General features: G+C 44.3%; 1 protein-coding gene across 4 annotated transcripts in view; it reads left to right on the top strand.

Moving 5' to 3' along the window:
* ANKS1B (ankyrin repeat and sterile alpha motif domain containing 1B) overlaps positions 1-26,378 on the top strand; it is a 1,050,054-nt gene that overhangs the window by 1,004,723 nt on the left and 18,953 nt on the right. For all 4 annotated transcript variants that reach the window (XM_036492291.2, XM_036492289.2, XM_004583128.3 and 1 more), the window contains 3 exons: positions 2,009-2,080; positions 24,995-25,006; positions 25,882-25,968. In XM_036492291.2, the coding sequence (XP_036348184.2) occupies positions 2,009-2,080; positions 24,995-25,006; positions 25,882-25,968 (171 nt within the window). The remainder of the gene's footprint in view (positions 1-2,008; positions 2,081-24,994; positions 25,007-25,881; positions 25,969-26,378) is intronic.

Raw genomic sequence — 26,378 nt, 5'->3', positions numbered from 1 at the left:
ATGCAAAGAGAAAAGTCCAAGCAACTAAAACTTAACCCTTTTAGCTTGGAAGCTGGAGTCTATTTTGTCGCCACTTTATATATTGTGTGTTTTGGAGTAGATGTGTTAATGCATAGTTTTACAATACAAATAAGTATGAACATATCACAGGTTTACATTGTCACTCACTTCCCAGTGATCTCAGAGCACTGGGTCCACCACTTCACAAAAATACCTCACTTTGCATGGTCATCAATAATAGGTTTATGTTACATTTTTCTTTTAAGAGAAGAGGAAATAGTTATGCTTAGCTATTATGAGTAGCATGCACCAGGTAAATGTTTAAAAATACTGTGGGCTTGGGGCAGGTGGTGGTTGTCATGACAACAGCAGGAAAAAGTGGCTAAACACTAAGTAGTGCATAGAAAATGCCTGCCTTAAAAAAAAAGAAAAAGAAAGCAGCATTTCAATTAGGTCAACTTTTCCTGATAATTTAAAAGATAGGGGTTGTTGTTGTTGTTGTTTACCAAGATCATCTTCCTTAATATCATTAAGATGTGAGTACTTTGGTTATCTCATAGCAATTTGGACTCTTTTTAGAAAAAAATCATTTTCTTCTATCTGCTCCTTGACTGCTTCCTTATCTTGCAGCCTTGGGATTATTTTACTAGTAATCACCCAAAACCTGTGAAGGTGAGTGGCTCCTGCCTCCCACATGCAAGCCCAGTACTCTGAGCCGGTCCTCCGGGCCTGAGCCATTGTGCCCTTGTACACAATATTCAAGCCAGGACCTCCGGTCTACCTCGCTGATACCCACCACTCTTCGGGCAGTGCCCAGGATGTCCCAGGCTACTGTCAAGTGTCCTTGCAATCCCTTCTGAAATAATTCTTTTCAATCACTGTTTTTTTAAAGATGTTTGGATCCTTTAGTTGAAGGCACTAAAGAGGAGGGGGGAAAATGACAAAATGAAGGAATCCTGTTGAAGCTTGAAACTGCCTGCCGCTTGCCGGAAGCAGCAGCTTAGATGGTGCTCTGCGCCTGCCTAGCACTGGATCCGCTCACCTGACAGCCTGCTAATCCCTGGGAGGAGCCGTTCTCATACTGTACCTGCATCCAGGCATCCAAGCCCACCAGGGACTCCACTCTAACTTCTGTGAATAATTGAGAACAGCGTTCCCTTCCCTGCACTGCCCCACACGCCAGTATTCTCAGGTGGCTTAAACATGGGCATACGGCTGTGCGTGAAGACACTGCAGATCTGCCTCTCTCGGAGCCGTCCAACAGTAATTACCTATACAGCCCAACAAGCCCAGCTAGAGGGACCACACTGCTTGGTCTCTCAGCTGTCTCATACTACCCTGTAATTACACTCAGAGTAGCATGATTTATTTTTGCAAACATTGCTGCCTCAAAAAAAAAAAAAAGAAAAAGAAAACATTTTTAGCTGCCCCCGTTTTGCAGTTAAATATTAGAGAGATGACAGCTTTAGAAAGTGCTGTCATGCCATTGTAAAGAGCAGTGTACAGCCCCTCCTGGAACTTAACAGTTGATCTGCTGCCTTCTCACTTATAAATGTATTTGTTAAGATTAGCTGCTGTTCACTTTTGGTAGGTTTTGGATTTTTTTGTGTGTGTATGTGTTCATTTGAAGGGCAGGTAGAGACTGAGATCTCTGTTGGTTCACTCCCTCCATGGCCACAGCAGCTGAGGCTGGCGCATGTGAAAGCCAGGAGCCCAGAACTCCCTCCAGGTCTCCCACGGGATTGGCAGGGGATGCAAGACCTGGGTTGTCCTCTGCTGCCATTCTGGAATAAGAAGTGGAGCAGGTGGGATGAGCTGGTACTATAATATAGGATGCTGGTATCACAAGGGGTAGTTTAACTGGCTGGACCACCACATGTTGGTTTGAAAGAGTCATATGTTAATGAGTAGGCAGGAAAGCTAGCTGGTAGAACTTCCAGTTTGTTTTTAAGCAGTTACTCATACTTTTCTTCCTAAAGCACTGTAATTTTTTTTGTGTGTATTTTAGTATTTAGGTTCTATGCTGATCAAAGAGCTCAGGGGGACAGAATCGACCCAAGATGCTTGTGCAAAAATGCGGGTAAGTGTGCCACACTGTTTTATCTCTAGTAGCTGAAATACTAAATACTGGGTATGGATACAAACTGCCAACTTTCAAATTGCTATTTTCTTCATATGCTGGATCACATTAAGGTTGTATAAAATAAAGCTGTGTGGGCTTTGTTCATGTTTGTGCTTGAGCTCATGTCACAGTTTGAAGTAGTGTCTGTTCAATCTGTGTACTCCACGTTATATTTCTTTCAATATTTTTAAAGGTTTAAAGTTCATTGCATACTCATTGGTCATTCTCCATTAGGACAAAAATATTTAGTTAAATGAGAAAACGTTTTAAGCACTTTTATTACTGTCTAATAATATTGGTTAAAAAGACCACCAGTTAACTAAAAATGACTCAAGCAGAGGCATTGTGAGCGTATTGCATAAAGCTGATATTTTTCATGAGACTTAACTATTTTTTAAATAGGAAAAGCAGTCAGCTCTTACAGGAAAGAACCAGAGACAAAATTCAAAATGTCTCTGATATGTAGCTGGTTGCCTAGGAGTCTGTTTTTTGCCGAAGCAAATCCCCTTCGTACTACTGATCTACCTGGAACCTGCTGGCCTGAGTTCGTACTTTGCCTCCTCACTAACAGACAGGGATAGCAGTTATCTGCCAGTGTAAATTAGGAGTGTTCAAGTCACTCAACACAGCAACTGGGTAGAGTCAAACTTAGCAAACACTCCACTTGTATTTGCAGTAGGTATAATTTGTCACTTATTGCAATATAAGCATCCTTGGTTTGAAAATATTTAATAACATAGTTGAGTCAAAACCAGTTATGAGTAAACATAAAATAGCCCTTGTTCATGGAAATATAAATATGTTTAAAAATATTTTTAAAAGATTTACTTACTTGAAAGAGTTAAGAGAAACCGAGCGAGCGTCCGTCCATTGGTTCACTCTCCAAATGACCATGGTGGCTGGGGCTGGGCCAGGTTGGAGCTGGAGCCTGGAGCTTCTCCGAGTTCCTCCCACACGGTGGCACCAGCCCAAGGACCTGCACCATCATCCACTGCTTTTCCAGTCACATTAGCAGAGAGTTGGGTTAGAAGCAAAGCAGCCGAGACACCACGTGGGTGACAGCTTAATGTGCTGCGGTGCAGCGCTGGCCCCAGATTCGTGACATGAAGACCTCAGTATGCAAACGCTAGGTTACTGTTTTGACAGCAAAAAGGCTTAAATAATTACCCTTCTACTGATTGTAAATTTATGCTTGAATTGTCTACCAGTGAGTTTCTATTTCTGGTGTACTATTAGATGAAAGTGTGACCTTCTGTGTCTGTTGCTACTCACTTGCCTTGGGAGTCACTTCCTAGCTGTAGTAACGTTACACCTGCTAACAGTCACCAGGTTTGCAATGAGCCCCGGCACAGTTAGCATCATCTCCAGCATGTAGGTGGAGAAACAGAGAGCGGAGAAGGTTTGTAACTTTCACAAGGCCACTCAGGAAGTAATCTGCCAATCTGGGTCTGTGAGTTAAGTCTCTCCAGCTCCGAAGCCCAAGCTGTTTAATGACCACATTCACCTGCTTAGAAAATGAGAACATTGTGCAAGATTCCCTTTAGGTCAAAGCCTTTTTACAATACACTATATTTTCAGGATTAACAAATTTCTACCATCTTTTGGAATAAATTATTTTCTGCCTTCTATGGGAAAAAAAAAAGATTCCCTTTAGGGTTCTTCCAGTTTTATAACTAGAAATCTATACATTCTGAATATACTTATCAGACCGAAAGTATGTCACCAATGAAGAAAATAGGAAAACTCTGCAATCATCAAGCCTCAGAATGACTTTAGAGATATTTGTGAAGATGTCTAAGGAATTAATTTACCGTCTCTGAGTTTAACACAGTTACCTCAATTACTGGAGTCCAGCGACTCCTGTGTTGTCATCGGCATAAATATTGCATAGTGCTTGCAGCACCGTTTAAAATACACCAGATCTGTGATTGGAGTTTCAGCCAATTTCTTGAAATTGAGGGTATCTGAAATTACATCCTGATAGCGATAGCAAAGCCATTTTCATAGTCTCAGTGGAGAACAATTTAGTTAAACACTTGTCTGTTGCTTAAAATACGCCTTGGAAAAAGCTGTCTATTTAGAAGCCATTCTTCTATTCTTTGGGGCAGTTTTCCGGTTTGCTGCCCTTGATATTTGTTTTAGGTAGTTTACATGAAAATAGAAATTTTATTGCTTCTTCGACTGTCGTAAGTCCTTAGTTCCCATCTTGATTAAATATTTCTCAGACCTTGAAATGGTAGCTAGGCAGCTAGCCATATTACATTCACTCGCTCAGAACCAGCATAGATCTGTTATCTGGGACTGCTTGCATATGAATTAGAATGCTCACCAACTAAAAATGGTGTGGATCACGGCTTGCAGTTAATCTTGAGTTTGAAGCCAAAGTGATGGTTCTCTCCATTTTCAACCTGGTGGCATTTTAGCCAAAAGTCTCAGTATAAGCAAATCTTCCCACGGAAAATATATTACAATGCACAAGATCTTAAATGTCTATATGTGATAGTACTGTTAGGTCAGAATACTGTGAATTAAAATATTGCCTGGTTAATTTTTTTTAAAAGTTCTCAGTTCAACATTATAAAAGTATTTGGAAAAACTTCATTGAAAGTGGAAGTAAGAGATAAATTTATTTTGATACAAAAAATGGAATCCATGCATAGCTATGTGATAACCCACATTTCCATTCACTTTTTAGAGATCCCACCGAGGCATGGATTTAAAACAAAAAGTTGCACCAAAATAAGCAAAATTTTGAGTTCTATTTTCTATGATTTTTGATGGACAATGTTTTACATGTTAACTGAAACCAAAATGTCTTTCCTGCTTGGAAGTAGTCAGTGATTCTGGGAAATGCTTTCTTACATGTGTTTTATCAGCCAAGCTGATGAGCACTTGGCTCTGCTCCCACTGAGCTGCTCCCAGCGTTTGCCCCCGGAATGAGCGAAGTCCTGCAGTGCAGGTGCTCACATTGCCCGGGATCCCGGGAATGACAGAGTCACTGTCTCCTAAAATCAGCCTCTCAGAGCTAGTACCACTTACAAGATGAGAACTTCACCCTGGGCCCAGCGGTAATTCATGTGGTCCTTGAGCTAGATGTTCTATTGTTCCACATTACACCTGCGGGAACAAAGGACAAAGGAATTGTAGCAGCCTGCCCAAGGTGTCACACAGCAGATGGTGGAGCCGGAGTGTGTGTGTGTGTGTTGCACTGGTTGATTTATTTATTGTTTCTCACTAAGCAGTTTTGTAGCTACAGAAATTCCTCCCACCTCCTGCCCTTCCCGCCCTTCCCTTCCCCATGTTTCCACTCCTCCCATTTATCCCTATGTTATTACAATAGTACAGTCCCTTAGTACAAGTTACAAGTTTAACTTCCTGCCATGGTAAATATAGGCAAAGGTAAAAAATATAGTATCATAATATAAAAGTATATTTTTTATTTTTTTATATTTTATTATTATTGTCATTTTATGATACAGTTCTATATTCCCTTATCCCCTCCCATTTACCTCCCTCCCACCTAGTTCCTCTATCTCATTACTAACATACAGTTCTTCATACACAGTCATATGCCCATCATTGCGGGCATGGACAACGGCAGAGAGTCCAGCATCCTATTGTCAAGATATAGTAAACAGTTTCATTGTAAGTCCATCTTTGTCTGGAAGCAGAAATCCATACCACACTGCATCCTCACATCTGGATGTTAGTCTCCATTTCACAGCTACTGTACATCCCCTTAAATGAAAAGCCATGATACAAAATCAACAATAGAAAGAAAAATAGAAATTTACAATGCCATGAAGTTAAATGACATGTTACTAGATGTGACAGTCTCCATTACACAGCTACTATACATCCCCTTAAATGAAGAGCCACAAGACAAAATCAACATCAGGGAGAAAAAAGAAATTAACAACACCAAGAAGTTAAATAACACGCTACTAAATGACTGACGTGTGGCTGAAGAAATGAAAATCAAGAACCTTGAAGAAAATGATGCCACTGCATGATCCACGAGTGATTGAATGATTTAATCAGAAGAAAGTGTTTTCAAGAGATGAAACTAACAGAAAACATCAAAACCCATGCACTATAGTTTGTGCTGATTGTTGTTGATGAAATGTGTCTCTTCTAGAAAATAAATAAATGGGTTTTGTTTTTTAATCCAGTCTAGGAATATATGACGTTTGATTGAGCTGAAGCCATTTACATTCAGAGTTTAATATGTATGGATGATACTTTGGTCCTGTCATTTTAGGAATGGGTTGTTCATTGGTTTAGTCTTCTGTTGTCTTTTTACTGAGATGGTGTTCCTGTTTGCCTTTGGTTTTGGTAGGTGCTATTCCTCTTCTCTGTCAAGAGAACATCTTGAAGTATCATTTGTAGGGCAGGTTTGGAAGAGGCAAATTCTTTTAACTTTTCTTTGCTGTGGAAGATTTTTATTTCATTTTCAAAGACAAAAGAAAGCTTTGCTGGATATGTTATCCTAGGCTGACAATTTTTTTCTTTTAGAATCTGGAATATGCCACTCCATTCTCTTCTTGCCTGTAGAGTTTTTCTGTGACAGATCTCCTGTGAGTTTAACTGGCATTCCTTTATATGTCAATTGATTTTTTTCACGTGCACACTTAAGGATCTTTTCCTTATGTTCAATTGAAGAGAGCTTGATAATCATATGTCTTGGTGAAGAACACTTTTGATCAAGCTAATTGGGAGTTCTGTGCCCTTCCTGGATCTTGTTTCCCAATTCTTTCTCTAGATTAGGGAAATTTTCCTTTATTATTTCATTAAATACATTTGCAAACTCAGCTTCTCTTTCTGCGCCTTCTGGGACTCCCATAATTCTTATATTTGGCCTCTTAATAGTGTCTTTCAATTCTTGAATACTTTTTTGGCCTGATCCAGCTCTGCTTCCAGCTTTTTGTTTGCTTCCCCCTGGTGACAGGAAATAGCTTCCAATTCTGAGATTCTTTCTTCTGCTTGCTTCATTCTAGTTTGGGATTCTGCATTGTACTTTTATTTGCTCTACTGTGTTCTTAATTTCTGATATATCAGCCTTGATTTGATACATTGCTTCCTTCAATTCTTTGAATCTTTCATGAGCTTCTCATTTTTGATCAGAATCTTTAAAATGAGCCTTATGGATTCTGTGTCCCCCATTTTCTCAATGTCTTCCTCAGTTAACTCTGAGGTTGGCATAGGGTTTTGCTCCTTTGCAGGGGAGTTTTCAGTAATCTTCATTGTGCCTTTGTCTCTTCTTTTGCTGTTGGTCATTGTACTTCTGGTTAGCAGAGTCTTCTCCTTGGGGCAGGTTTCTAAGCTGTGTCACCCACAGGTCTACAATGCGATTTTACTTATTGCAGTTGGTACACAACTCTTGGCTTGCAGCCACTTTTGCCACTCCCTCCAGCAAGTTCCAGGTCTGGGTTCTTATGTTAGATTTCCACCACGGTCTCCACAGCCCCAGCTCTTAGCTCACCACTCTCCACCTCCTGTGATACTGTGCTGAGGCTGCACCATTGTCTCTGCAACGTTTCTTGCACTTCCAATTGGAGCAGGTCCCAGATTAGAGAGACACCAGGTGTCCTATATAATTAAGTTGTTGGTGGCGCTGATCTTGTTGGAACCTGTTGGACATTAGGTCTGGGTGCCACACGGACCTATTTTGACCCATACAATGCCACAGTCAGTATTATTTTCCTGCGGAACCAGCGCAATCCAGTGAACTCAGTGAGTTCTCGTGAGCTCAGCACATGCGCAGTTCACTGTTGTCCCCTGCAGTCCCAAAGCTATTGCCACAGTGTACAAAACGGCGCCTGACGTACCACCACACAGTTCTTGATCTGCTGGCCGTCAGATCCAAGGGCTACCCAGACCTGCCCCTGGTGGAACCTGTAGAATGCCATGTTGCTGCAGTTCACCAAGTCAGAAATGAGCTCACTCCCAGCTCAGCGCATGCTCCGTCCCTTCCCTTGCCCTTTTCTCCTTTCGCAAAATGGTGCCCAATTCAGCTCTAGGGGGCTGACTGGGCTGTGAAATCCACCCTATTCTCGCACTGCCCATCTGGGATGTGCTGCTCTGTCTCTGCTCCTGGTCAAATCAAATGGACCAGCAGGACAGACAGTTCTTTGTCTGGGTTCACCTCCCAAGCTCCCAGTGAAAGTCCCTTCCCATCTGGTTGCTGCTGGAGTTCCAGCTGGTGGTAGAGTTCAGATCGCCATTAGCTGAATGCTGCTGGAGTATCAGTCACTGCAATACCACACCGCTGTGCCTGCTGCTTTCCTGTGTCAGTCTCCAGGTACCCCTCTGCTGTTGTTCTGTCCCTTCCTATTTGCTGAAGTATGTCCTCTCTGTTTCATCCTGATTAAATGCTTTTCCATCTGTTTAAACGTGTTCTTACCCTATTCCGCCACCTTGATTCTCCCTATAAGTATATTTATAAGTTTCATTGAGAATCCTACTTTTCTCTGGAACGGAGGCACACGCTGTACATTTACGCCCTGATATGCTAGTTCCCCTTATCCAGTTCATATATATGTTCTTTGCACACTGTGCTGTCTTGTTGTACATATGATATTTGTTCTTCTGAGACTGGCTTACATCTCTAAACCAAATGGTTTCCAGCTGGGACCATTTTGTTAGAAATAGTAGGATTTTGTTCCCTTTTTTTGGCTAAGTAGTATTTCATAGAGCAGATTAGCGCACTTTCTTTATCCATTCCTCTGTTGATGGACATCTGGGTTGTTTCTGTGACTTTGCTGTTGTGAATTGTGCTGCTGTGAACAGAGGATTGTAGGTCGCTCTCTCAAATACAGATTTGATTTCATCTGGGTATATTCTCAGGAGTGCAGTGGCTGGGTCAGATGGCGAGTCAGTTCTCGGTTGTCTGAACACTCATCATCCTGACTTCCAAAGTGGTTGCACTAGTTTACATTTCCACCAACCAGTGTTTTAGGATACCTTTCACATGCTTGCTAGCAATTAGTTGTTGATTTCTTTGTACGTAGGCCATTCTCACTAGGTGGAACCTCAATGTGGTTTTTATTTGCATTTCCCTAATAGCTAGAGGACCTGAACATTTTTTCATGTATTTATTGGTCTTTCAAATCTCATCTTTTTTTTAAAAAAAATCTTTGTTTATTATTGTTGGAAAGACAGATTTGCAGAGAGAAGGAGAAACAGTGAGAGAGAGAAAGATATCTTTCATCTGCTGGTTCACTCCCCACATGGCCTTAATAGCCAGAGCTGTGCCAGTCTGAAGCCAGGAGCCAGGCACTTCATCCAGGTCTCCTGCACTGGTACAAGTGCCCAAGAACTTGGGCCATCCTCCACTGCTTTCCCAGGCCACAAGCAGGGAGCTGGATGGGAAGTGGAGCAGCTGGGACATGAACCAGCACCCATATGGATGCTGGCACTGCTGGTAGAGGATTAGCCTGTTGAGCCATGGCACCAGCCCCTTGAATTTCATCTTTTGAAAGACATCTGTTTGTGCCCTTTGCTCATTTCTTAATTGGGCTACTTGTTTTGCTGTTAAGTTTCTGGAGTTCTTTGTAAATCCTGGATATTAGTTCTCTATCTGCTATGAGATCTGCAAATATTTTCTCCAATTCTGTTGGTTATATCTTCACTTTATTGACAATTCCCTTTGCATTACATAAGCTTCTAAGCTTGATGTAGTTTCATTTGTTCATATTTAATTGCCTGTGCTTTGAGAGGAGGTGAAGTATTCTCTACGACCATTGCCCACACTTGTGTCTGAGTATTACAAATGTTTTCGTCTAGTAATTTGATGGAGATAGGTCATACATTATATCCTGCATGTAAACATTGATTTTTGTAAAAGGTGAAAGCTAGGGGTCTTATTTCTTTGTTCTGTAGGCATTGTCTAATTTTCCCAGTACCATTTGGTAGAGACTGTCCTTTCTCTCTGGTTTGATTTTGGTTGGTTCTTTTGTCAGAAATTAGTTGGTTATAGGTGTGTAGGTTCATTTCTGGATGTCTTTTCTGTCCCGTTGACTTTCAGGTCTGTTTTCGTGCCTGTTCCAGGCTGTTTTTCCCACTGCCCTATAGTATATCTTGAAGTCTGGTATTGTGATACCTCCATCTTTGTTTTTGTTGTTTAAGCTTGTTTATGTTATTCAAGATCTCTTGCATTCCATAAGAATTTTAGCACATTTTTTTTAGCTCTGAGAAGAACGTTATTGAGATTTTTATTAGAATCGCATTGAAACTGTACATTACTGTTGGTGATATGGACATTCTGATTGTGTTGATTCTACCCATCCAAACATGGCAGATTTTTCCATGATTTGATGTTGTCTTCTATTTCTTTCTTTAATGTTTTATAGTTCTTCTTGGAGAGCTCCCTCATGCCCTTAGTTAGGTTTATTTCAAGGTATTTGAAGTTTTGGCCACTATGGTGAGTGGGACTGATCTTTCCAGCTCTTTCTCAGCCTGGAATCGTTGGTATATGCCAAGGCCATTGGTTAATTTTGTGTGTTAATTTTGTATCCTGAGACCTCGCCAAACTCCCTAATGAGTTCCAGCAGTCTCTTAGTTGAGTCTTCTGGTTTCCCTACATGGTAAATCATGTCATCCACAAAGATGATTAGATTTCTTCCTCTCCAATATGCATTCCTTTGATTTCTTCTTCTCACCTAATAGCTCTGTGAAGCCAGGTGTGGAACCCAGGCCGACTCCACCAACAACACCATGAATCCCTGGCTAGACCATTTCTCTAAAGTGCTGATGGAACATTTATTGTCCCTCAGGTTTCAAATAGATGAAAGAAAAGGATCATTTATAAATGGCTTTAGGAACCTCTGAGGACTCTAAAATTAGTACTACACTTTTTCAGTATATATTCTCCTAGTCATGTGAGATATACTGCAAAATGTCAACATACGTCAAAGAGTTGATTGCGTCTTTGGACTTAACTTTCACAATTCACTTTTGTTCCAAAAGACACTGGTTTTCCTCTCTCTGCAGAAACATTTGGGAGGGTTTGGTAGTCACAGTGAGTTAAATGCTTTTATTTGAAAGGCAGAAAGAGACAGAGCTCCCATGCACAGGTTCATTTCCAAGACTTACAGCAGACAGGGCTGGGCCAGGCTGAAACCAGTAGCCAGAAACTCAGGCTGAGTCTCCCTCACAGGTGGCAGAAAGCCACGTCCTTGAGCCATCACCTGCTGCCTTCCAGGGTGTGCACAAACAGGAGGCTGGAGTGGGAGCAGAGCCAGGTCTTGAACCCAGACACTTGGATGTCGGAAGCCGGCATCCCAAACTTGGCTGCTGTGCCAGACACCTAACTGGTCCTGTCCCTCTGTTTCTGAAACAAAGGATAATTTTATAGTAATTTCCCAGTGCTTTATTAAACATTTTTTTTTGCTTAAAAATCTGTTGAATGATATCTTAATTCACATCATTCTGAAATATAGAATCACTTTTTTCTTTGCTCAGATAACTCATTTTCCCCTTCAAATGGTCTTCAGACTTTTTTGAACTAAAGACTTTATTTTATAAACATACTTTAAATGCATAGGCTTATCAAAAAATTGAAGGAAAGGTCCAGAGGCCACCCTTCCCCACACACAGGTACAGCCCCTTCCCCTGGCAACATCCCCCACCAGAGTGGCACATGCGTTCATTCATGAGTCTATACTGGCACATCGTCCCCACCCAGGGACCAGAGCACACACTGGGCTTGACTTTTGGTGCCATATATTCTAAGAACTTGGACAAGCTAACAACAACCCACATGTCCACCGGTGTAGTGTCATGTAGGCTAATTTCACACCCTGAAAGTTGCCCCACCTCGACTTATTCTTCCTCCTTCGTCCCTGCCTCCTGCTAAACCCAACACTGATCTTTCCACTGTCTCTGTGGCCACATGGTGGGAATCCCAGTCTGTCGTAACCTTGTCAGAATGGCTTCTTCCATTCCTCCATGTTTTTTCATGGCATATGACCTGTTTTTCTGAACAATACTCTATTATGTGAACATGCCACAGTTTGTTTATTCATCTTTTTTTCATTAAAGGTCACCTTAGTTACCTCCATATGGGGCAGTGATAACAGAGATGTTGGGAACATTTGTACACAGATTTTTGTCTTAAGTTTTTTCTTGGATTCAAACTGCAAATGATGTCCTTTGAATTGTGTGCAGTGAAGCACAAACTTATGTTAAACTCTGATGATCTTATCATTAAGTAACGCTATAGTTTATGCCTTATCTTCTGGGGTTTCCTTTCATGAAAGCCTGAGGTTGCTATGATTTTAATATTGAAGTGCTCATTTAAGTAGAATAGTTTCTTTTTATAGAAAAAAGGAGTTATTTTTGTTTATTTAGAAAGGTGAAACAGAGAGAGAGAGAGAATCAATGAGTCCTCCATCCACTGATCCATCACCAAATAGCCACAATATCCTGAGTTGGGCCAAGCCCAAGGCAGGGTCCGAGAGTCCATCGAGTTCTTCCATGCGGGTGACAGGAAGCCAGGCCCTTGAGTCAACAGCCATGCCTCTCTAGGTGCATCAGCAGGAAGCCAGAGGAAGCAGCTGGGACTCACCTGGACCAGTGCTCTGTGCTGGTATCACAGGCAGCAGCTTAAAGTGCGATGCCACCACACTGGCCCCTAGAGAGAATCATCTGTATTAAGTGTTTTGCTCCTTGGTGTAGTGTAACTTGGCTGCTTGCTTCATTTATCATGGGAGTTTTACAGACATTTCAATTTTAAATTCAAACCAAACCCCCTGACAGAGAGTTGTCAGAGGTGGCCGCTGGGTCTGAAGACTTTCAATTAGAGCTGCTTGGGCTTTCCAGCTCAGTCTGTGCTCAGAGCTACACATTTTTCTCCAAAGGCTTCCTGAGGGGAGCATTAGTTCTGGAATGCTCTGTGCCGGCTACCCCTGACTTTGTGCTCCAGAGAAGAGGATCTTTGCTTTTTTTCCTTGCCAGACATTGCACAGGTTATCCATATACCCTGGCGGGCGGGGACCACGCAGTATTGTACAAATGGCATTCACAGAGGTGTGGAAAATGAAATCCAAAGATAAAAGTTTATTTTAATGCAAGAAGTTGAAATCCATGCAAGTATGTTTCTAATACATGTTTTGGATAAAATTTACTTCCTTTTTTTTCAGCGGGGGGGAGGGGGAAGATTTGTTTTACTTGAAAAGTCAGAGTTAGAAAGAGAGAGAATCTTCCATCCTCTGGTTTACTCCTCAAATGACTGCCACAGCCACAGCCAAGCCAGTCCAAAGCCAGGAGCCAGGAGCTTCCTCCAGGTCTCCCATGTGGTACAGGGGCCCAAGGACTTGAGCCATCCTCTGCTGCTTTCCCAAGCCATAAGTAGGGAACTAGATTGATAACTGGCACAGCCAGGACACAAGCCAGTGCTCCTATGGGATGCCATTGCTAGCAGACAGAGAATCAGCCTATTACAACACTGCACCAGCCCTTCAATGAACTTTTAGAACTCTTGTATATGTAAATTTCAAAACATTTTCAAAAACTAATTTGTTTGAAAGGCAGGATAAGAAAATAAGGGAGGGAAAAAAAGAATCTCCCATCAGCTGGTTCACTTTCCCAGTGACCACAATGGCCAGAGATGAACTAACCTGCAGCCAGAAATCTGGAACTCCATCTGTGTCTCCCACATGAGTGACAGGAGCCCAGGAACTTAAGACATCATCCACTGTTTTCCCAGGAAGCAGGACGACTCAGACCCCCTCCCGTGTGGGATGCTGTGTTGCCAGCAGCAACAACCCACTTGATCACAATGTCGACCCCTAAAAAGTTTTGCATCGAGATAAATATATTCAAATTCCATGAACTTCTTTTCAGTGCTTTTCATGAACTTCAGCACCAGATGTTTGGTAACTACCTTAGCAAGTTGCTGTGCTGCTTGGATAACATGATAAAAGGGAATTGCCTAGTTCAGAGATATCTAAACATGTTGGCCTTTACTCCAGAGGTTTGAGAAACAGGTGGATTCATGGATAGGTTTGTTTTTGGATTTTTAAATATGTTTTCTCCAATTATAAATCCAGTGTTCCACTTATAACTCTGCTTTTGTGTGTTCACAGTATGTAAGACAATTTTAGAACCATAGAATTCCACTCCGTTGTTTTATTTCAAGCTTTAAAAAGCTGTTGTCAAAGGCCCGATAAGATGGCTCAGTGTCTAAATCCTCACTTTCCAAGCACTGGGATCCCATATGAGTGCTGGCTGTGTCCTGGCTGCTCCGCTTCCCATCCAGCTCCCTGCCTGTGGCCTGGGAAAACAGTAGAGGATGGTCCAAAGCCTTGGAACCTGCACTCACTTGGGAGACCTGGAATAAGCTCCTGATTTCAGATCGGCCTAACTCCAGCCATTGTGGCCATTTGGGGAATGACCCAGTGGATGGAAAATCTTATCTGTAGATCTGATTTACCTTTCCAATGAAAATATGATAGGTCTTTTCTTTAAAAAAAAAAGAATAAGCTATTGGCAAAAGAAGGGGAAAATGAAGAGACGCTCTTGGTAAAATGTTATAATTGGGTTTTTTTGAAAGATTTTTTTTTGAAAGGCAGAGCTAGAGCAAAGGAGAGACAGAGTAAAAAGAGCTCTCCCTTCTGCTGGTTCACTCCCCAAGTGACCTCGAAGGCCAGAGCTGGGCCAGTGCTGAGCCAGGAGCCAGGAGCCAGGAGCCAGGAGCTTCTTCCATGTCTCCCATGTGAATGTAGGCACTCAAAGACCCGAGCTATCTCCCACTGCTTTCCCAGGCACAGTAGCAGGAAGCTGGATCAGAAGTGGAGTAGCTGGGACACAAAGTGGTGCTGCTATGGGATGCCAGCAGTGCAGCTAGAGGCTTAGCTTACCTTGCCACAGTACTTGGGCTTTGTATGGCTTTTCGGTCGTATAGCTTAGGGATGTGATTTGTTCCCAGATTGATTGAGAATTGGTTCTTAAGCAATGTGCACAAAGGACTGAATTTTACCAAGTAGTGAAGATGATGCTCTGGCCTTTCAGTAGTTTGGTTTGTTTCTTGTTGTTATGGGTTGCTCCCACTTGAAAGATTCCAAGGCATGTGATACAATTTGCTCAGGTCCAGTGAGATTCTACTGTTTGTTATTGCCTCCCTTGGCCTGCCCATCCCCACCCCCATGTCTGAGTCTCGCCCCAGGGTTTAATTATCACTCATACACAGTACTCCATCACTTCCCTAATTAAGTCTAGCATTAGGAAACATCTGCCACTGTAAGCGGCCATTATATTCAGTTTAGCGCTCTTTGTGCGCTTGCGTTCTCAAATCCCACAGTTCCTATCATTCACAGGTGTTTGTGCTGAGAGGGTTCGCTCAAAAAAAGAACAAAATGTGTATGTTCAGCTAGGGTGAGATAAAAATCTTCCTTCCTAATGTAAGACAAGAATACTATTTTTAAATTAGCAATGAGCAGATCTTGTAGTTTACTTGCATTTGGGGGTCTTTATTTTCTGAAGATGTAGGTAGGTTCACAGGTCTCCCCAGGTCTCTCGGTCAGAGATCATTTCTGAAGTGTTCATCATCAAATCTATAGATTCCCATTAACAAGCTCTGCCCTAGCTCAACTGTGAAGTCTATCTTTTCCTTTCTCTCTCTCTCTGTGATTTTAAGGAAACCATGGTGGGGAAAGGTTCAGAAAGCTTTGAAGAAAAGTTAGCTCTGAAAATTAGAAGTGTTCAAACAGCCTCGTTCCCCTTAGGAGAGACTGACGCTGAAATTCTGTTTAAGTTCCTTCTGTCCCTACACAAAGGCTTCATGTTAGGCATCATTGTCTTCAGAAATAAACTCAGGAATTACTTCTTGGGCACCAGGCTGGGTACAAAACCCTACAATTAAAAAAAAGTTTTTGCTAAGTTTTAGGAAAGAATAAAATATATTTTGTCTTTCTCTCTCTCCCAAATCCTACACAAGCCATAGTAAATACCAGTCAGATTCTATGTGTCCGTGTGTGTGTGTGTGTGTGTGTGAGAGAGAGAGAGAGAGAGAGAGAGAGAGAGAGAGAGAAAACAGCAATATACAGAAACAGTCACATTCCAGCTCCCACTGCCAGTCCTGGCCGACGGTACCTTTTCCCCTGCGTGCTCCCAGGCTCCCAGTCCCAGGAGGACTGACCAGGACCAAGCGTCTTACCCCAGGTCGCCTGCCTTCCCCAGCTCCCTCCATTTTTGCCTTGTGTTTTCATTGCCCATGTCCTGGATTTTCTCACGTTGAACACCCTCAGTGACTCCCTAGCACTGCCAGATTTCACGGGCTCCTTTCCTTTTCAACACCTACTTTCCTCTCCATATGTTGAGTCGGTCACTGTTGCTTCAGCGGACCGTGCTGTTGTGATAACCTGAAGCCTAGGACATGCAGATACACTCCTGGGTTTTGATGTTACTTCTCTCTTTTGTCAGCTAATGTTTTTAAGAGGGCTTTGTGAGAGCAGCCAGCCTCAGAATGACAGTATGGCACTGAATCATCATGGGTAACTCTCACAACAGCTCTACAAAGTGGCTGCTATATTAGCATATCCATTTTCCAAATGAGAAGCCAAGTAGCTGGCCGCACAGTCATGGAAGTAGAGCCGAGTTCCCAACACGGCTTCCTGTGCTCCCACCCCCTTGCACCATAGTGTCCACGGAGACTGCTCTGCAAATTCAGAATGAACACACAGGCCCTGAAATACTTAACAACCAGTCAATTTGAAGACTCTTACACATTTGCAATTTAGTCTTTCAATTAAAAACAAAAATTTCAACTTCTTATTAACAAAAGCACTATGTTTTTTGTCATCTATCGTAAGGATACCAAAAGGAGAAAGAAAAGCATCCCTTTTAAACTTTTTGCAGCTGGCCTGATGACTTGCTTAGATTAAGCCACTGCCCATGGGGTGGGTGTTGGGTGCAGCACTTAATGCATTGCCTGGGCGCCCTCTTCCCGTGACGGAGTGCCTGGCTTCAGGTCCCGGTGGCATCCCCGAGTCTGTCTGCCAGCTCACGTGCACCCTGGGAGGCAGCAGGTGTCTGCCACAAACATGGGAAGCCTAAACTAAGTTCCCAGGTCCTGGGCATTTGTGAAGAGTGAATCAGTGGATGGCAAGTGTGTCTATTTCTCTTTGTGTAGATGTTTATTTCTCCCTCATGAAATAAATTTAAAAAAATAAAAAGCTATTAAGCATAGAATGTCTGGGTCAGGTTTCATCTTGAGTCAGGTTGACCAGTTGCCTTCCAGTAACCGTGTTGCAGTCGGCTCCCCCAGAAGCAGCAGGCATGGCGAGGTTAATGTGTGCCCATCACATCTCTCGATGGCATGGGCTTGACTGGTTTGCTGCTGGTTCAGGAAGACTGAGAGCTTTTATGAAAAGCCATCCATCTCAACCATGACCCCCGGTCTTGGCAGCTCTCTCTCCTTGGCGTCTGCCCTAATGTGAGTCCAGAGTCTTGCCTTCATGGCTTTGTACCTTTTGTTGTATGTGAAGAATACTTTCTACTCTGAACAGTCCCTGAGAAACCCCCAAGAATTCAATAAGTCTCGTTAATTGCTCTGAAGAGCGAGAGCTGTGACTAAATGCTAACTAAGGATTTCTGGAAATCACTTGTCAAGCGGGGAACAGTGTGTTTTGATAAACTGGCTTCTCTCTGAATTAATGTAGGCTGCGGCCCAGCCGCGTTGACATGCGCAGCAGCAGAGAACAGTTCTCACGGTGACCTTCCATCACACTGATCAGGCACGTTTTTAGAGCAGTTGTTCCTCAAGTGTGGTCCCCAGATGTGCCGCATCAGCAGCATCTGCAAGCTGGTTAGACTTGCAGATGCCTCAGCCCACCTCCTACCACTGCATTTGTCTGCCACTTAGCAAGCCCTCCGTGAGGCTCAGATGCACACAGAAGCTCTACACCCCACCACGGTCCCCTGGACGTTCTGCCATGACAGCTGCATAGGTCAGCTGTCCTGGGCAGTGTCATCCTGCCCTGTGCCTGGAAACCAGCTGCAGCTGGAGCAATGGGGCGAGGAGGGTGCCACTCTGGGCCATACCACACCTGAGTCAGTTCATGAGCTCCACAGGCAGTGTGATGCTCTTGTGCCAGAATGAGGCCGGGGCAGCCACTTGCCCACTGCTATTCCTGTCCCATGGCCTTTGGGCCCAAGTTCTTATGACCCCCCAAAGCCCTTGAAAGCTCACTTCCCAGGCAAATGAGACTTACCCCCAAATCATTAGTGACAGACGAGAGCTTAAACTATTTTTAAAGATGTCCAAAGGGAGAAACTTACCAGCCGCCCCCGGTCACCACCGTGCCCTCTGAAAAGCCAGCCTTCTATCAGAGATAGTTTTCTCAGCAAACATACACACCCAGCCCTTCTCTCCTTGAGACTGAAAAAAAAAATCATGGGATCTTTGATACTTCTCCCCCTCCCCAAACAGGATGCTGTTTCCAGACATTAATTCATGGGCTCATTCCTTTAAAAAAAAGATATTTGGGCCCGGCACAGTAGCCTAGCTGCTAAAGTCCCCACTGTAAACACACCAGGATCCCATATGGGCACCAGTTCTAGTCCTGGTGGCCCCGCTTCCCTTCCTGCTCCCTGCTTGTGGCCTGGGAAAGTAGTCGAGGATGGCCGTAAGCATTAGGACCCTGCACCTGTGTGGGAGACCCAGAAGAGGCACCAGGCTCCTAGCTTCAGATTGGCTCAGCTCTGGCCATTGTAGTCACTTGGAGAGTGAATCAATGGATGGAAGATCTTCCTCTCTGTCTCTCCTCCTCTCTGTATACCTGACTTTCCAATAAAAATAATCTTTTAAATAAAATAGATTTTATTTTTATTTGAAAATCATTTTACAGAGAGAAAAATATTTTCCGCCCACTGATTCATTCCCCAAAAGGCCACAGTGGCCAGAACTGAGCCCATGCAAAGCCAGGAGCTTCCTGCTTTTCTCCCACATGGATGCAGGGGCCCAATAACCTAGGCCATCCTCTCCTTCCTCCCCATATCAGAAGCTGGGAGCTAGAAGTGGAGCGTCCGGGAGTCAAACCGGCACCCATATGCGATGCCAGCACTGCAGGTGAAGGATTAGGCTGTTATGCCACTGTGCCAGCCCTGCTTCATTTCTTTAATAATCGTGGATCTCATCTGCCATTAAAGTATATACTTCGAAATTGCTGCTATTCAGGGGCATGCATTTATTTGGCACACACTGAGTCTAAGTCTCAGTTCAACTTGTAATTCTAGCTTCCCGTGAATGCATTTTCTGGGAAGTAGTCGACAATGGCTCAAGCAGTCGGCACTCTACACCTGCATGGGGGAACCAGACGAAATTGCTGGCTCTTCACTTCCCCCGACCAAGCCTTGGTGATTGCAAACACTTGGGAAGCGGACTAGTGGAGACCGTGTGTGCGTGCATCCGTCCATGTCCTCCTTTCTCTCAAGCAGACATTGCTTAGTAGTGACATCATAGGGGTGGTTGGGGATCGTGCTACTGGCAGTCCTCCAGGGATGCCCCACGCACTAAGGCGCACAGACACCTGAGGCCAGAGCAGTGCACTGGGCCTGCCCTGAGTTCCAAGGGTGAGAGTTCTTTCCACATACCTGATGTGGTGTTGGCTTCTGTCCCCCATATTGCCCCGCAATCTAACTGGCTTTACTGCCTACCAAGTGTCAAAACAGCGCTTGTCTTGTGTGTGCTATAATCATTGGAAAGACTTAGAGCCACTGGGCAAAATTATTTTATACAATTTGTATTGCTAAAACTGAATGTGATTATCAAGTGTTGCAACTAAGGAAATAACGCATGACAAAATTAATAGTTATGAAAGTTAGGGTAGGGTTAAGGTGTCTAACTGGAAGGTTTTCTCGGGGTGACCATGAGAAGGTGGGTTAGAAATTGTCTAGGGGCCAGAGGGTCACATACTACCTGGAAATCTCTTCCTGGTCTGTGATTTTTTTCCCTGTCACTGTTATTTTCCCTTTCTCTGTACTTCTTACTCTGAGCATCAACATCCCCCACCCCACACTCACACTCAGTGTGACAGTTTACAGCTGACATGCTCATGATCATAAACCTCTCTGCTCGTGAACAAACACAGGAAAACTGTGTTCTCAGGTGTTCCCGTCCCGCGAGTCTGCATTCAAACATGGGACGCCACAGCTGGCGCTGCATAGCTACAGGTTGCATGTCTATGGATCCAGCCTACCGTGATGGAAAATGTTCAGGGGAAAATAAACATGAACTGAACATGTGTAGATGCATCTTTCTTGCCTTTATTCCCTAAATGATAAAGTATTGCAACTGTTTACGTAGAGAACAATACACTAACCTAGAGATACTTTAAAAATATGTTAGGATGTGCCTAGGTTCTACAGAAATTTCTGTAAGGAACTTGAACATTCAAGGATGCTGGTATAAATACACTTCTCCAAAGCCTTATTTATTTTTATCTAAAAGACAGATTTAAGATAGAGAGAGATTTTCCATCCTCTGGTTCACTCCCTAAATGGCAATAACAGCTGGAACTGAGCTGATCCGAAGCTGGAAGCCAGGAGCTCTTCCAGGTCTCCCACGCAGGAGCCCCAAGGCTTTAGGCCATCCTCTGCCATCTTCCCAGGCCACAAAGCTGCAAGGGAAGTGGAGCAGATGGGACATGAGCTGGTGCCCTTATGGGGTGCTGGTGCTGCAGGCAGAGAATAACCTGCTCACCATGCCAGCCCCCACTACACCTTTAAGATAGGCTTTAAATCTAAAATAAAAGCACCAATAGCTATTTCTATCCTGCAACCAAGCAGTTCGTAATTCAAAATTCTCCTTGGTAAACCGCTTTTTGATGTTTCAGGGGCCCAATGCCATGGCCTAGCAGCTAAAGTCCTTGCCCAGCATGCACCGGGATCACATTTGAGTGCCTGTTCATGTCCTAAAGGTCTTGTTTCCCATCCCGCTCCCTGCTTGTGGCTTGGGAAAGCAGTCGAGGACGACCCTAAGCCTTGGGACCCTGCACCTGCATGGGAGACCCAGAGGCTCCTGGCTCCTGGCTTCAGACCAGCTCAGCTCCAGCCATTGCAGCCACTTGGAGAGTGAATCATCAGACAGAAGATCTTCCTCTCTGTCTCTCCTTGTCTCTGTATATCTGCATTTCCAATAAAAATAAGTAAATCTTTTTAAAAAAGAGAGAGAATGATGCTTCAAGTGGCCATCTCCACTTGAAATTGATTTGATTCTACTGAATGACTACAGATTATGTCAACCCCAGTGTTAAATATAAAGCTGCCTTTGACTTGAAATTTAAAATTTGTTTTAGTTTTCAGAAATGTACCATACTAGTGTAACTGTTACTGAGAATGCAAGTGTGAATGTGGGAAACTACAAGCAAAATACAGTTGACCATCAGGATAATGCTTTGTGTCGGAGAGGAAGATGCTGCCAAGGTTAATTTTGAGCTGCTCGGGCACGCACAGACCTTGATATAAATCCCTCTCTTCCTCAAAGCCAGTGCGGGAGGGGAAGGAACTCGAGCACTCTGGGAGGACGTAGGAATCCCGCCAAGAGCAAGTGAGGAGACACGGTTGACACCCCCAGGAGATCAGAGATTCTTGAGACACGTGACAGGAAAAAGCAGCGACTGCCCTGTGTCCTGTTGCTTGTGGAGTTTGGCTGGGCATCTAATGGGACACCTGTCGTTCAGACAGGATCTCCAGCGGCCTGCGTCCAGCCTGGAAGTGTGTGTCCCCGCTCTCTCCTACCGCTTGCTCTGCTCGCCCACTTGGCTTCTCTGCTGCCACCTGTTCCCTGGCACGACTCCTAATCAGTGATGGAGTTTTCTTGTTGCTAATGCCGGGGTCTTCTCTTTCCTTGCGGGCGGTCTCTGCGTTGCCTTCTCTGACTCTGCGCTGTGCGTGTCTTCCCGCTCCATGCAGGTCCCATCGACGGCTTTTAAGAAAACATATTCCCCCACCATTTGGGCTTTTGCCCTGTCCTTGTTCTCTCAGGAAAATCATCTGCTCACACGGACGCCTGTTCCCCTGTAGCATGCCTGTGTCAGTTAGCGCCTTCTTCATCCTCCCCTCTCTCTTCTCTCCCTCCCCTCTCTCCTCTCCCTCCCCTCTCTCCTCTCCCTCCCTCCCCTCTTTTCCGTTTTCCATGGCAGATCAGTGGTCGCATCTTCTGGATCCTTCCTGCGCAGTGTTATGCCCCTCCTCCTCCTGAGCCCTGATGTCTCTATTTCGACTCAGGGCTTCGAGTCCTGCCTTTGCGTTTGCACGGAACTTCTTGCCCCCTTGCACCCAGCCAAGTGCTGCTGTGCTGCATCCCACCCGCAGCCACCAGAGCAGCAGGAACCATTTGAGGGCATTCTGTGGACCTCGGCGTGGCCGAGCGAGCCACAGCCTCGCAGACCCACAGCCTCGCAGACCCACCGCAGCACCCTCATTTCCTAACGGTTAAAACCACCACGATCTCTCCGTGTGTACACATGTGTATGTATGTGTATGTTGGTATTTCTACTACAACAGCCCTTTAAAAAAAAGTTTATTTACTTGTAATGCTGAGTGACAGAAAAAGGTAAGATGGAGAAAGAATCTTGCATCCACTGGTTCACTTCCCAGATAGCCAGGCTGGGGCAGGCTGAGGCCAGGAGCCTGCAGCTCTACGCAGGCCTCCTGTGTGGGTGGCAAGGGCCCAAGCGCATTGCTCAGTTCCCACTACTTCCTAAGCACATTAGCAGGGCGTTGGATCAGAAGAGGAGGCACCAGGGGCGTGGTGTTGTGGTGCAGCGGGATAAGTTGCCACCCGCCATGCTGGTATGCCATATGAGTGCCCGTCGAATTCCTGGATGCTTCAAGATAACTACCCACTCACTCTTCTGGGGGTGCACTGCTCACACCCCTGTTTTTGCACTCTTTGGTGCTGTCTTATGCTGTTCTCCAGGAATAACCATACATGGCTCAGGTGCTGCGTATTCTCTTCCTTCTCCCAGTGCAGTCCTCATGCCCAGCGCTCTTTCCCCTGCACCCAGCCACAGGCTCAGACTCCTCCTCAGCTCACATGCAGTCAGCCCTTTTTAGCAGACTGGCACTGACACACGGTTTGAAGCCTGTGTGGCATCCCTGAAATAGAGGGCATGCTTTTCCAGGGTTGACTGCCATGGGCTGTCAGAAATAACCTCTGGGTTACTCGAAAAAAAGGTCAGTGGGATTCTCTTAAAACTCTCAAAATCAAGTGTCGGTGTTTTCATAACTTTTTAAAAAGATTTGTTTTTATTTAAGAGATGGATTTTTACAAAGAGAGGACGGCAGAGAGAGAATCTCTTCAATCAGCTGATTCACTCCCCAGATGGCCACAACAGCCAGAGCTGAAGTGATTGGAAACTGAGAACCAGTAGCTTCTTCCAGATCTCCTACTTGGATGCAGGGGCCCAAGGACTTGGGGGCCATTCTCCACTGCCTTCCCAGACCCTAAGCAGAGAGCTGGATCAAAGTGGAGCAGCCACAGGGCACAGACCCAGCACCCATATGGGATCCTGGCACCATGGGGCAGAGGATTGTTAGCCTGATGTGCCACTGCACCTGCCCCAGGTGTTTTCATTTTTAAGTTGGCTGTGTGTAGTATATCATATCAAAGAAAGGTTTGTCCTGGAGAATACATTTATGTGAAGGCACGAGCAAGGTGATTTGATGAAATCCATTGTTAACAGGGCTGGCACTGTGGAGTAGCAAGTTAAGTGGCGACCTGCAATGCCAGCATGCCATGTGGGCATCAGTTCACATCCCAGATGTCCCAGGTACTCAGTGACCAATCCAGCTCCCTACTGGCACACCTGAAAAAGCAGCACAGGACGGCCGACTGCTTGGGCCCCTCCACCCACGTGGGAGACGAGGAAGGAGCTCCTGGCTCCTGGCTTCGGCCTGTTGGAGCAGTTTGGGCTGCTTGAGGAGTGAACCAACAGATAGGAGACCTCTCTCTTTTCCTCTGTAAGTGAATCTTTTAAAAAGAAAGGAAAAAAGTCCATTATTAATGTATACATTTGATCAAACCCAACCTGAAAACACACGGCATTTCCCCTACCCTGTCTTTGTTTTGCAGGTTTCTAAGAGATGATTAACAAAAAACATTAAAAAGATAAAAGTCCCTAACTTTATGTTCAGTTTTCACAGTATCTCTTATGGCAACCACAAAAGAAAGCTGGTAAATGTGTATTTTATTATTGGTTGGAAAACTCATCAAGACAACCCGCTTTTGTCCACAGTATGAGAACCAATAAGTATTTAATACTATTCTGGGGAAATTATTTTCTCAGTGTTTGAAACAGGTAGGATGTTTCTCAGTAAGATGTGTAATGCTGCCAGAAAAAAAAGTGAAACACAATTTTCACGGCTGAAGTCAAAGAGGTGGCCCGCGTCACTCTCCCGACTGGCTTGTGTTTCAGCCACACTGTGCAACGAAAAGCCTTTTTCCATTCGAGTCTCGTTTCAGATTGAAAAATGAAAATCCGAGTAATCCAAATAAAGAAATCAAGAAAGTTCACATTTTTTTCACGCCTCTCATAATACACCCAAGACAGCCGGCAGCCTAGGGCTCAACACAGGGAGGTTCTTGGGTGTCAGGCCTGGGGCTGTGCAGCGCAGTAAACAAACTGATGTGGAGACAGGGAGGGAAAAGGGGAGGTGGGTGCTGGCAAAGCCTGAAGCCATTTCTAGAATAACAGCTTCCCGGCACCTACAGGTATCCGTAGGGCAGCCTTTCCTTTCGTGCCATTCTTTATTTTTAATGAATCTGTGCTGTTGGTGAATTATTGAAGTCATTCCCTCTCTCACCTTTTTATATGTTTTTCTCTCCTATTGTGTTCCCACCTGTCTAAACCTGGAAAAAAAACCCATCAGGCTAACTGTCAGGTAGGTTCTTGTTGCTGTTTGATGTGATTATTAAGATTACCCAGAGATGGGAATGTAGTCATCTGACTGTTGGTGACTGGTGCTGAACGAATGAGAAGGCACAGCAACAACCACCAAAGGCCTACTCTGAATTATGGAGAAAGCTTCTTGCAAACTGGAAGCTGCAGGCTGTGTGCTCATTAGAGCAGTGTGCACATCTGTCGTGAGAACGAAGCCTTAGGGAGGGCAGCCGTTCCGGACCATGAACTTGGGTTACTTGGGCTGGCCAGCATGATGCCATATTTTAGACTACAGATTGTCCCTGGGGGTGCTTGGTTGTCATCGGGCGGTTACAGCCTGCGGGTTCATGTGTGACCCTGCTGTAGATATGACAACTGCTTTTATGAATCTGGCAAGGTTCAAGAATAATTCGCAGCACTGTGCTTCGGCTGGTGTTTGAAGTACCTATCCAAACTTGCCAGTACCTTAAAGGTTGAGTAGGAAGATCTGGGGTCTAGGGGGAGTGGTGCCATATGCTTAGTTAGTGCTGGTGTACCCCTTGCAGGTAAACCTGACCTGTTCGAGCTCTTGTCGAAGGCACGCTCATTTGAGAGCAGCGAGAGAGAGGCTCTATATTCTACCTTTGGCATCAGAGTAGAGGAATACCCCTTCCCCAGCAGGAAGCCATAGATGGGGATATGAGAGAGATACTTTATGAGCCCAAAGGAAAAGCTTTAGCGTGTGCTTGGTGTATGTTTAGTGTGTGTGTGTGTGTGCATGCATGTGTGCGTGCACACTGCTTTTGTGTTCATTTTTATCTTTCAAGAGGAAAAATTCTGTGCTTCAGTTGCTATGCAACACAAACTTCTCTAACAGCTTTCTGATTTCAATTGCAGAAGTCTACAGAGCAAATGAAGAAGGTCCCTACTATTATTCTTTCCGTCTCCTATAAGGGAGTCAAGTTTATTGACGCAACAAATAAGGTAAGTGCCCCACGTCTCTTTGGTTCAGACACAAGTGCAGTCCTGAGTTCATGACTTAAAATCCTTTGCTCTCACGATGCCTCATGTTCCTCCATTTTAACCATTCCTCACCCCCACTTCCATAGTGCTATTCACACCTGTGGTCACACGCATGTGCGCACACACTCAGACATATAGAAAGGTACATTCGGGGGCTTTGAGATTCATTCATGCACTGTTCTCACTCTCCCATGATACCGTCTCTTATAGAGCATGGCCATTTACCTGGCACAACCCTTTGATATACAGGAAAAAATACCTGTACTCAGGGTATTCAGAGGACATGGAAATGCTTATTATGAAAACACAATGCACGAATTTCCAACTTTTTGCACCAAGATAAACTTAACCTCTTTTTTTTTTCTTGGTGT

This window comes from Ochotona princeps, chromosome 15 (genome assembly GCF_030435755.1).
Source record: "Ochotona princeps isolate mOchPri1 chromosome 15, mOchPri1.hap1, whole genome shotgun sequence".
Classification (NCBI taxonomy): domain Eukaryota; kingdom Metazoa; phylum Chordata; class Mammalia; order Lagomorpha; family Ochotonidae; genus Ochotona; species Ochotona princeps.
This window is presented reverse-complemented; position numbering and strand designations above follow the sequence as displayed.